Raw genomic sequence first — 12,475 nt, forward strand, 5'->3', positions numbered from 1 at the left:
TGGTGTAGGTTGCAGACACGGCTCAGATCCTGTGTTGCTGTGGCTCTGGCGTAGGCCGGCAGCTACAGTTCCGATTAGACCCCTAGCCTGGGAACCTCCATATGCTGAGGGAGCAGCCCTAGAAAAGGCAAAAAGACAAAAATAAATAAATAAATAAATAAATAAAATGTTTGAGGTTGATTTAGTACTGTGATTTTAGTTGGAAGAGTTAAGATAATCTTACTAAGCACCTCTTAATAATACAGGGATATTTAAGAAAACCAAGCCTCATTATATATATAAGTTTAATCAAATTTAAGAGTTATTAAAGTACTTGGGAAAGTTTGTTAGACAATGAGGTACCTATAGAGAAAACAGGATACACTGGGTTTAAAATGAAGTTTAGCATGTTTAATTATATTTACAACCCTTTAAAACTGATCATTCTACAAGTGGATTTAGAAAGTCGCCCGAGAACTTGGAGAATAAATAAGTTTTTGAATTTGTAACTTAAATAAATCTATTTTTATTTTTAAAAAGATTGTGAATGATGGTTTTTATGCACAAAAATCACTATCAAGTGTATCAAAAAACTAAAAATAACCAAAACCTCATCAATGTGATATAATCCTAACTGCCATACTTGTTGGAAAAAAACAAAAATAAGGCCTTAGGGAGTTCCCATCACGGCTCAGTGGTTAATGAACCCAACTAGTAACCATGAGGTTGCAGGTTCGATCCCTGGCCTCACTCAGTGGGTTAAGAATCTGGTGTTGACGTGAGCTGTGGTGTAGGTCACAGATGTGGCTGGGATCCCATCTTGCTGTGGCTGTGGCGTAGGCCAGAGGCTACAGCTCCGATTAGACACCTAGCCTGGGAACCTCTATATGCCTCAGGTGCGGCCCTAAAAAGACAAAAGACAAACAACAACAACAACAACAACAACAAAACTGAAGGCCTGCCTTTGTGTCTCAGGTGCTTTTAAAAAATAAAAATAATAACAATAGTGACCTTATTAAAAGGTCAGTAGACTTTTTTTTACTCTTGATGATCATCAGAAACATATGCAAGAAAAATCTTAAAATTTAAGATGACATTTGCTGAATTTCTGAGTACTCAAGAAGTTTTCATTAAATAAATAACAATTGGTAGAAGTAACTGTTAAATTAGGCTGAGGCAAGATATGAGCATGAATTGATCTACAAAACCAAAACTATTTCCAGGTTATTCCCAAAGGTAGGTAGATTTGTTTTGTACTTATATAATTGATATTGATGATAATGACAATGCAAGCACTGAAAATTCTTGAATCAAACTTATACATAGAACAATCAAATATATTGGCTGAACACATGAGTATATACTGATTTCACTTCTACGAAGTTCTATTACAACTGCTAGTGACAAATATCAGAAGAATTGAGGGAGGTGGACTGACTGGGAAGGGAGATAAACTTTCTGGGTAGATGTTAATGTTTTATACCATAACAGGGATGGGAGTTATATGAATGCACTTAAACTGTAGGGTTAACACCAGTCCACTTCAATCTACGTAAATTTTACATTAAGAAAGGCTTATTACAAAATTATTAAGGTTAGAGAGTGGTCTGAAGTATGGATGAAACAAGAATGGCAGTTATATTGCTAATAATTGAGCTGGGTGATGGGGATGTGGGGGTTCACTGACTTTGTGTATGTTTGAAATCTTCCATAATTAGAAGCTTAAAAAAATGTAATAGGCTAATTTCCAAAGTAGACTAATTTCTGATCTTTTTATTCAACTAAAACAGGGCAATCTTATTTACTATCCCAATTAAAATAGGCAATCACCTAACTAAGGCTATTTTATATATTAACAAAATTCTAATAATAAATTTAATTGGGCTATTGGATTTTTAGGTGGGGCAACCTGTGACTCTCCATGCTATATTTTGGGCTTTCAACCAATGACTGTTTTTCATATATAAATTTTTGAAATATACCTTTGTTGTTTTTTAATATACAAGCATACAAAACACTTTATTTATTTATTTATTTATTTATTTTGTCTTTTTGCCTTTTCTAGGGCCGCTCCCACGGCATATGAAGGTTCCTAGGCTAGGGGTCTAATCAGAGCTGTAGCCACAGGCCTATGCCAAAGCCACAGCAACAGGGGATCCGAGCCTACACCACAGCTCACGGCAACGCCAGATCCCCAACCCACTGAGCAAGGGCAGGGACCGAACCCGCAACCTCATGGTTCCTAGTCGGATTCGTTAACCACTGCACCACTACGGGAACTCCAAAACACTTTTATTCTTATTAATTTCCCAGTGACCTAAAAGAAAGTTATTCAGGGAAGTAAATTTAACAGTTTTTGCAAATATGGCCTGCTCTTGTAGCAAAGAATATTTCTTTAAATCTGATTTGTTCCTTTTGAATTAATTTGTGGGGAGACGTGTCCACTGAATATGTAAAAATATTTAAAATGCAGTGTACAACAGGATCACTAACTTCTATTTCTACTCAGTTCTAATTGAACTTTTCATTAGAACAGTAATGTTTAAAGTAGGAAATGTAAAAAACATTCCCTTAAGCTCTTCTGCTATCAACTGAAAAAGATTCATCTTCCTATTTCCGTGGCTTTGACCTAAACATGCTGTTATGTGAAAAATTCCTCTCTTGGGTTTTCCAGTTCTCTCACAATAATCCATAACCAGCTAATTTTTATATTCTTCAACATTATTCATTCAAATGGTATAGAAGTTATTAGCGGCCATTTCAGATTGATTATTTGCACTAATGGAGAACAGCAGTAAAAAATTTAAAGCCTGACAATAACACATAACAGGTTTTATGTGTAAAGATTTATATTGTTAATATAGTGCCTAGCACAGAACTGAAACCAATAGGTAATTAATTACCAATTTTCTAAGGATACATTCATTGACTGATGTTAAAGGGAATTAGCCCTAAAGTATATTAGACTTTAGAAGGAAGAATTATATGATTTAAAACAACAACAACAACAAAACAAGCTTGCCTACCCTTGCCCCAAAGTAGCAGCTTCAAATCTTCTTCCAAGAAAATTAGCAAGTTAGTAGGATTTTGTGCTAAGGAGACCCTAGAAATTAAAGCGTAATTCCACCCCCCTTTTAAAAAACAGATAAAGGAAAATGAGAATTTGATTAGGGGTAGTGAATAGCAGAATTAGGATTAAAACGATCATGTTCATCCCTTAACACCAATTTCTTAGTGTCTGAAACACAACTCAAAAATATGGTTTTCCTTTTATATATTATGTACAGTGTTTATTAACTTGTATACTATTTCAGAATTTTTGTTAGTACTGTTCTACTCAATTGTATCACTGTTTAAAACACTTATTATATCAGCACTGTCTCCAGATGATATACATCTAGTTTCAGCTGCAATATCCCTAAGCCTCCAGCAGGAGGAGAGTTTGTCTAAAAAGCCACACCAAAAACAAAAACCAACAAGAACTAGAACTTTACTCCCAATCTATCTGTTTGTTTTAAAAGTACCACTAACCTGTCACTATGTTAATGAAAGCTTTCCTTTTCCAAACTTTCTAGTTCTTCTATAATATAAATATAGTCCACAGTTTTATAAAACTTGATCTAAATTGTGCATTTGAATTGAACTTTAATGGAAAAAACTAATTCAAAACAGGCTCAAGGAAAATGCACACAACAAATACAATCTTGCTTACCATTTTTGCTTCTGACTGTACTGGCTGAGGAGAGGAAGGACCTGGAATTCCTGGAACACTAGGCACCATGGTGACTGGTCGAACAAGCTATGCAAAAGATATTGAAAAAGAACTGCTTGAGAATATATTCAAGAGATTTGTACTTTACTTACACAGTGGCTACTATAATACTTTACAAATTATAACAATATATATTAATATATGCCAATATATTATATACATTAAATATAATTATTTGAGACCTCAGAATCAGAAAACTGCATCTCTATATTAACCCTTTATTGATCTTAATCCTACTTTAGCCTTCAAAAGTTAATTTCTATGAGATACTTGCTTCCCTAATCTTTAATTTTCATTATTTTTTCAATGATTCCTTCTTTTTTTTTTTGGTCTTTTTGCCATTTCTTGGGCCGCTCCTGCAGCATATGGAGGTTCCCAGGCTAGGGGTCGAATCGGAGCCATAGCCGCTGGCGTACGCCAGAGCCACAGCAACACAGGATCCAAGCCACATCTGCAACCTACACCACAGCTCACAGCAATGCCAGATCCTTAACCCACTGAGCAAGGGCAGGGATCGAACCTGCACTCTCATGGTTCCTAGTTGAATTTGTTAACCACTGTGCCACACGGGAACTCCTCAATGATTTCTTCTTATAGAAAATCACAATATTCAAAGTGACTGGTTCAAAATTTCTCACAGATCTGTCACACTTCCATTTTGAATGAAAAAGGAAAAAATGTCAAAACTTTTAGTAATTGGGCATAAAAAATAATTTCAACAATGAATTTTTTTTCTAAAATACATATATGTAAAATTTCTAAAATACATAAATGAAAGTTCTTTGATATATTAATATAATGCATAATGACAAAGGAAAACCTGATTATTTCTAATAATAATAATAATGATATGGGGAGTTCCCATCCTGGCTCAGGGGAAACACACCATGAGGATGCAGGTTCAATCCCTGGCCCTGCTCAGGGGGTTAAGGATCCGGCGTTACCATGAGCTGTTGCGTAGGTCGCAGACAAGGCTTGGATCTGGCGTTGCTGTGGCTGTGGCGAAGGCCAGCTCCAATTCGACCCCTAGCCTGGGAACCTCCATGTGCCGTGAGAGTGGCCCTAAAAAAAATATGGAACATGTTTTTCCACTGTCTTTTGCCTTTTTTAAAAAAACTAATCTCAACAATGAATGATTAGTTATTGTATACCTAAAGGATATTTCTTTTCCATTTCAGTTTCTTTCATTGCAGTTACATTTAACAAGATAACCATATAATCCCAGATACAGGTCATCTTTTTCCCCTCAAAAATATCCTGAGAAAAGAGGAAGTAGTCACCTTATGTTTGAGTCCTTATAAAGTCTCTCAAATAATGCATTTTGAACAGCACAATTCTGTCTGAAGACAACACATCCTGAAATTATTTCAATCAATGCTTAGATACTTAGAAAAGTCAATTAGAAAAACCAATTAAAAAATAAATATTTAACATTAATTTTAGTAATATTCTTGAAGATATAATTTCACCAAAAGTGTTGGATGTTACTGTAAGGAGGCAGTTATACGAGGAGTTCCCACTGTGGTACAGTAGGTTAATGACCCAGCTTGTGTCTGTACAAGGCCCTGGTTCAGTCCCCAGGCTGATGTAGTGGGTAAAAAGATCTGCAGCTGTGGTGAAGTTTGCAGATGCAGCTTGGATTTGATCCCTGGCTCAGGAACTTCCACATGCTGTGGAGGTGACTGACCCCCCCTTCTCCCCCCCAAAAAATCCCCCAAAATTATAGAACAAATGATTATATTGAACTGATCAGAAATATCTACCTACAAGGTAAAAGAAGAAACTGTCTTTATATTGTATGTGTGAATATTAGGGCTTGGTATTAAGATTTCCCAGGTTATAATAATAACTGATTAAAAAAATGTTAAATTGAAATTAATTAGATGAGGATAAAAATATTGTGTTTTGGAAAATTGTGCTGGATTTCTTAAAAATTGGTTCTAATAATGAAAACTTCAATGTCAAAGACACATGTGAAGTATCTGAGTAAAAACAGTTTCATAAAATGTGAGAATAGGAAAAAAGCATTATTTCTAAGTTAATGTTAATTCAAAGAATATGCTTTTAAATATTCACTAAATTATTAAATATTACAAGTAGATATTTAACTATTATCTATTGTTTTTCTAACATGCTCCTCAGAACTTTTGTTTTAGAACTTCTCATTAGGAAAGTGGGGGACTTTCTACTAGACCATTTAGATTTTCACACGCTTGGGACAGCAAAGGAATTTTGTAAACCCAACTTGACCATAAAAGTTCACAGAGAGTGCTTTTCTAAACAACTTCTATAACAATCAAAATACTGTGAGTTACCTGATAAATGTTCCAGTATAAATATCTTCATAAAGAATAAAAAAAAAATCTGTGTTAGTTTGAATTCTACATTCTAGCAAATTCAAATGGGTTGAGCAAGGAATAAAGTTCTTAATACCAGAAATATAAGGAAAACAATTAGCATTTTGAGGATGGAAAAATGTTTTCTACCAATTATGTCTGCCTTGAAAGGTAAATGCTATCACAAAAAATATCAGTGAGTAAATACTTACCACTAATAAGTATTTCATTGGATTCCCTTTCATAAAACTAATCAGGCAGCCCCAGGTGTATTTTCTGATTACAAAGATCAGTTTGTAATAAAGAAAAGATTTAAATAGTCTAAATTTCAAACTTACTGGGACTGCAGTTGGAACATGCACATTAGAACTTGTAATTGATGCAGGAATAGCAACAGGCATGGTTTGTCCATTAGGAAGATGTAACAGAAGAGGAAATGGGCCTGGTACAGGACTAAAAAATAACAGAAGGGTAATTATAAAAAACAAATCCATGTCAATAATCTCTAAAACTATAAGAGTATTTCTATTTATTATCACTTAAAAATAAATTTTCTAGAGAAAGACAAACACTATATGAATTCACTTATATGTGGAATCTAAAAAACAAAACATGAACAAACATAACAAAACAGAAACAGAACAGTCAGGCGGCTGCCAGAGGGAGGGACGGTAGAGGGATGAGAGAAACTAAGAGGTACAAACTTCCAGTTACAAAATTAATGAGTCAGAGGGATGAGATGCACAGTGTAGGGAACACAGTCACTAATAATGTAATATCATCTTTGTATGGTAATAAAGGTAGTCAAAAGGTACAAACTTCCAGTTATAAGATAAATAAGTACCAGGGATGTAATGTACAACATGATCAATGTAATTCACACTGTTGTACATTATATATGAAAGCTGTTAAAATAAGAGAGTAAATCCTAAGAGTTCTCATCACAAGGAAAAAAATATTTTTTAATTTTGTATCTGTACAAGATGAAATATATTCACTAAACTTACTGTTGGGAATACTCCATAATGTATGTAAGTCAAATTATTACGCTGTACACCTTAAATGTATATACTGCTATATGTCAACTGCAGGTGACCCTTGAACAACACAGGGGTTGGTGCACTGATCCTATGTATGGTGAAAAATATGAGTGGAACTTCCAGTTGGCCCTCTGTATCTGCAGATGCAACCAAGTTCAGATTAAACTGTATAGTAGTATGTATTTGTTGAAAAAAATCTGCCTTTAAGTGGACCCATGCAGTTCAAAAAGTGCTGTTCAAGGTTCTACCATATATTTCAATAAAACTGAACAAGAAAAAAAAAACCCTGCAGCTCCAGGCTAAGGAAAATGCCCATTTGACAGATGAAACCTGATACCATCTTTCTCATATAATGAACAAAATACCCACAAAAAATTATACATGGCATATACATACCATTCAACTAAAAACAAAAATTTTCTAACCACTACAAAGCACACTGTAAAATCTATTTTAACTATATCTTATATGCAAAATGTATATAAACAGTGTAGAAAAAAATGGAAAAAGTTATGAATTTACTTAGGATCATCTCCAATATGTTAGATGAGGAAAGTTCCTACCCAGAAAACTCTTGAGAGCTACCTCTAAGAACTAAAAGAAATGTTACCTGGTGATAAAAGTAATTTTATGTATTTTGTGTGAAACAGCATGAAAATAAGAGATCATCTTAAAAATCACATTTTATATTGATTTGTTTTTAAAATTATGTTTTCTAGTTTATTAGATAATACTTATATTTATAAAAAAAAAAGGCTACCCAAGTACTTTTTCTAAAATTCAAAGCATGTAAAATATGATCAACACACAAATATCTTAGGACAAATTTTGACAAGAAAAACTTAATTCATATAATTCAATGATTGGCCCAAATCACTTACACAATTGGCCTGTTGGAAGATGGTGCCTGGGTGATGACAGTACTTGAGGTTGGTGAAGGTACTGCCTGCTGAATAATTACGCTTGAGTCAGAACTTGTAAGCAGCACATTGGGAACCTGTAATGATGCTGGACGAACAATAGCTGATGTGGGTTGTGCAGTTTGTGCCAAAGGTACTTCCTATTTAATAGTGAGACAGAGGAAGAATGCAATTTAAAGTGCAATTCATGTTACCTTAGTGAACAGAATATATTTTTAAAAACAACCACAAACATAATACTTAATACCCTCCCCAAGTATATTAATATTTAAAGTTAATTAAAAGAAAGTGTGAGAAGCAGCTATAGGAGTTCCTGTCATGGCTCAGCGGAAACGAATCTGACTAGCATCCATGAGGACACAGGTTTGATCCCTTGCCTCACTCAGTGGGTTAAGGATCCAGCGTTGCCGTGAGCTGTGGTGCAGGTTGCAGACTCGGCTCGGATCTGCTGCTGCTGTGGTGTAGGCCAGTGGCTACAGCTCCAATTCGACCCCTAGCCTGGGAACCTCCATATTGCCATGTGTGCTGCCCTAAAAAAACAACCAACACCCCCCACCACCAACAAACAAAAAGCAGCTGTAAAGTTTCAAATCAACGTTCATACTTTAATTTAGAAATATCTGAGTGGTTTTTTTCAGCACCACTTGTTTTATCATCAACCTAGAAACAAGTTAGGCAAGGCAACTCTGCTATAATTCCATAAGAATTTTTAAAAAGTAAAAATTCAATCCCATTCTCATAGAAGCAAAAGCATTTAAAACCTAGAAGAGATTACTTAGTCCTACTCCATCATCATATTGTATAAAGAAGAGACAGGTCCAGGAGTTCCCGTCGTGGCGCAGTGGTTAACGAATCCGACTAGGAACCATGAGGTTGCGGGTTCGGTCCCTGCCCTTGCTCAGTGGGTTAACGATCCGGCGTTGCCGTGAGCTGTGGTGTAGGTTGCAGACGCGGCTCGGATCCCGCGTTGCTGTGGCTCTGGCGTAGGCCGGTGGCTACAGCTCCGATTCAACCCCTAGCCTGGGAACCTCCATATGCAGCGGGAGCGGCCCAAGAAATAATAGCAACAACAACAACAACAAAAAGACAAAAAGATAAAAAAAAAAAAAAAAAAAAAGAAGAGACAGGTCCAGAAGATTGTTACAGTTGATGAAAAAATTTTTAAACATTTCTATTATTTAATTGGTAAGTGATATGCATGTTTGCTAATTTCAAGTAAATATCCCTCCCTTACCAAATGATTTTTCAGTATCAAAAGTCCAAATAATATCAATATCTTGAATGTAAAATAACTACTGGAGTGAAATCTTTCCAAAGTAAAGGAAAACACAGAACCTTACACATAATTACACTTCTCCCCCATCTTATAGATTGGAAAAGAGATTATGGGTCTTATCCAAAATGGCATAACTAGCTAGTGTAAAAGCTAGCTCTACTGTGTTCTTTAATTTGTCCTTTATTCTGCCATTTTATTATCAAAATCTTGTTAAGCTACACAGAAAGATAAACTTAGCACTATTGGAACTTTATTTATTTCACAAGTTTGAGAATTTATAACATGCCCTCAAGGACTAATGGGAGGAGAGACCACAAAAAAGTAAAACAAACAAAATTTCAGACTGTAAAAATGCATTATATACTAAGAGCACAACATAATAAATCATTAAAGATTAAAAAACAGAGAAGGTTGGAGTTGGCCACTTTAGACGGCACAGTGAGGTAAGCTGAGGTTCTTTACAAAATATCATTTGAACAGACACTGAAAAGATGAGGAAAGCACTCTAGGGAGAAAGAAGAAACACCAAAAGCAATGTCTTTCAGGTAGGAAAAAGCTTAGAATACCTGATGAACACACCAGGGAATGGCACGAAGTGAGGCTGCATGGGTAGACAAGACCAGATCAATGAGGACTTATGGAAGGAGGGTGTGTTATCATAAATCACTGAAGGATTTTAAGCAAGAAAGTGACTTATATATTGAAAATAAAACAACCTATGCAAAATAGGTTGGAGGTGGAAGTAGAAAGTCCAAGCAATTGTTAAAAATTATATTAACAATATATTAACAGTAATTGTTAATAATTATTAGGTAACTATTAACAATCTAAGTAAAAGATGATGATAGCTTGGACTAAAATGGTGACAATGAAGATAGAACAGATAAGGATGTATTCAGGAAGTAAGTCTGTATTCAGGAAGTAAATCTGGTAAGATCTGCTCTGGTTTCAGTGTGAAGGAAAAGAGCGAATTAAGACTTCTTGGCTTGAACAACTAGATGGATGGAGAGAAAATCTACTGAGATAGGGATAACTGGAAAGAATCCAGGGTTCTGATTTAGACATATTATGTTTAAGATGTCTGTCAGACATAGAAAAAGAAATGTCAAGATGGAGTTGGATACAGATATAGAGATCTGAGAAGTATCTGAGTTGATATAAATTTGAAAATCATCAGTTTGTAGATGGCTTTTAACAAGAAAAAAAAAAAAGAAAGAAAGAAAGAAAGAAAAGAAAAAGAAGGAAAGAAGAAAGAAAAGAGAAGAGGGCCCAGAACTTACTTTTTACAACTTGGAATGACTATATCCTACCCCAGAGGAGCTAATGACTTGAGGAATGCAGGAAGAATACCCCTATAAGAGGCAAACGCAGCAAACAGGAAAAAACTGTTGAGTGAGAAGGGAATGGAATATGCTCCAGGAAAAGATATTTATGTCAAAGGCTTAACAGCATTCCTAATAACTGTGATAATATGGAAAACAGTCTTTATATCCAGTAAGAACAAGATAAGTAAATACATTAAGATAAGGATAAAATAAAGTGCAACCATTAAAAATTACGACTTTGAGGGAGTTCTCATTGTGGCTCAGTGGTAACCAACCTGACTAGTATCCATGAGGATGCGGGTTCAATCTCTGGCCTCACTCAGTTGGTTAAGGATCTGGTGTTGGCTTGAGCTGTGGTGTAGGTTACATATGAGGCTCAGATCCCACACTGTTGTGTTGTGGGCCAGCAGCTGTAGCTCTGATTCGACCCCTAGCCCAGGAACTTACATATGCTGTGGGTGGGGCCCTAAAAAGCAAAACAAAACAAAAACAAAAAATAAATAAATAAAAATTATGACTTTGAAAAACTTCTAATGACATGGGAAAATGTTCACTAATCCTGAATATCTAAAGCATGATACTAGGATTCTTTTCTTCATATCTTTGTATCCCTTTATCCTTCTATGTAACTAGTCACTTACATATGTATATTTTTATTTTTTATTTTATTTTGTGTCTTTTTGCCTCTTCTAGGGCTGCACCTGCGGCAGGTCGAGGTTCCCAGGCTAGGGGTCAAATCGGAGCTGTAACCGCTGGCTTACACCACAGCTACAGCAACGCCAGATCTGAGCTGCGTCTGCGACCTATACCATAGCTCATGGCAACACTGGGTCCCCAACCCACTGAGCAAGGCCAGGGATCAAACCCACAACCTCATGGTTCCTAGTCAGATTTGTTAACCACTGAACCACAATAGGAACTCCTACATGTGTATATTTTTAATGTACAAATGCAGGTATATATCTAGGAAAAATGTTTCAAAATACTAGTGATTCTTAGCACTCAATTATGAACTAAAAGGTGGTTTGTATTTTTCTTCCTCGTATTTTTCTGTATTCTTCAAAGTTTTTATAATAAGAATGTACATTTATAATAAGGAAGTGAAAAAAACCCAAAACACCTAAGGTCAAAGCGTCTGTTTACCCAAGTAAATAGTTAACTTTTTCTGCTTACTTCTAGCTTCTCTGCCATGGCAGAAGTTCACTAGTTAGGTTATGGTTTTAGAATAATGTAATCTACAAAATACTGTCATTGCCTCTTTATATGTCCCACTGCCTCTTTCACTGTGCCCCAAAATAAATGTGTTCATTAGATGTGTTAATGAATGAAGAATAATCAAGAGGTACCCATAATAATGGTAAGTGAACACACAATATAGTCCAGGTGGTCCCAGGTCACCAGGGTATTCAGATTCAGGAATGCGGCCCTAAACCATCTACAAAAAGCCTGTACTAAGACAATATCATCACTATTAACTTAGTTGCTATTACCAAAGATCCACTTCTGAGTAGCTATTCCTTTAACCCTTTAAAAGCCTAAATAACCTTCGTTCAAATAATTTTTACTTGTAAGAATTCTTAAGCTGTCACTATATATAAGTAGCAAAAAATTAAATAGCAAAACCCAGAAAAATTAAAATTTATAAATCCTTTAAAAGAAAATTATTATCTAAAATGACTGCTGGAGATGAGGCAAGATGGCAGAAGAGTAGGGGGACAAGCTCGCCCTCTCCCACAAACACAACAAAAAAAAAACACATCTACATGTAAAACGACTCGCACAGAGTAACAACTGAATGCTGGCAGAACAACTTAAACATCCAAAAAC

At 35.4% G+C, this 12,475-nt stretch overlaps 1 protein-coding gene across 1 annotated transcript in view; it reads right to left on the reverse strand.

Moving 5' to 3' along the window:
• Positions 1 to 12,475, reverse strand: part of ATF2 (activating transcription factor 2) — a 93,733-nt gene that overhangs the window by 27,237 nt on the left and 54,021 nt on the right. The window contains 3 exon segments of the mRNA XM_021075925.2: positions 3,692 to 3,778; positions 6,426 to 6,540; positions 8,009 to 8,187. Of these exon segments, the coding sequence (XP_020931584.2) occupies positions 3,692 to 3,778; positions 6,426 to 6,540; positions 8,009 to 8,187 (381 nt within the window).

The sequence above is a fragment of the Sus scrofa genome, chromosome 15 (assembly GCF_054392235.1).
Source record: "Sus scrofa isolate SSC_HxYL_T2T_F1_AM1 chromosome 15, Sscrofa_HxYL_maternal_Yorkshire_Landrace_v2.0, whole genome shotgun sequence".
NCBI lineage: Eukaryota > Metazoa > Chordata > Mammalia > Artiodactyla > Suidae > Sus > Sus scrofa.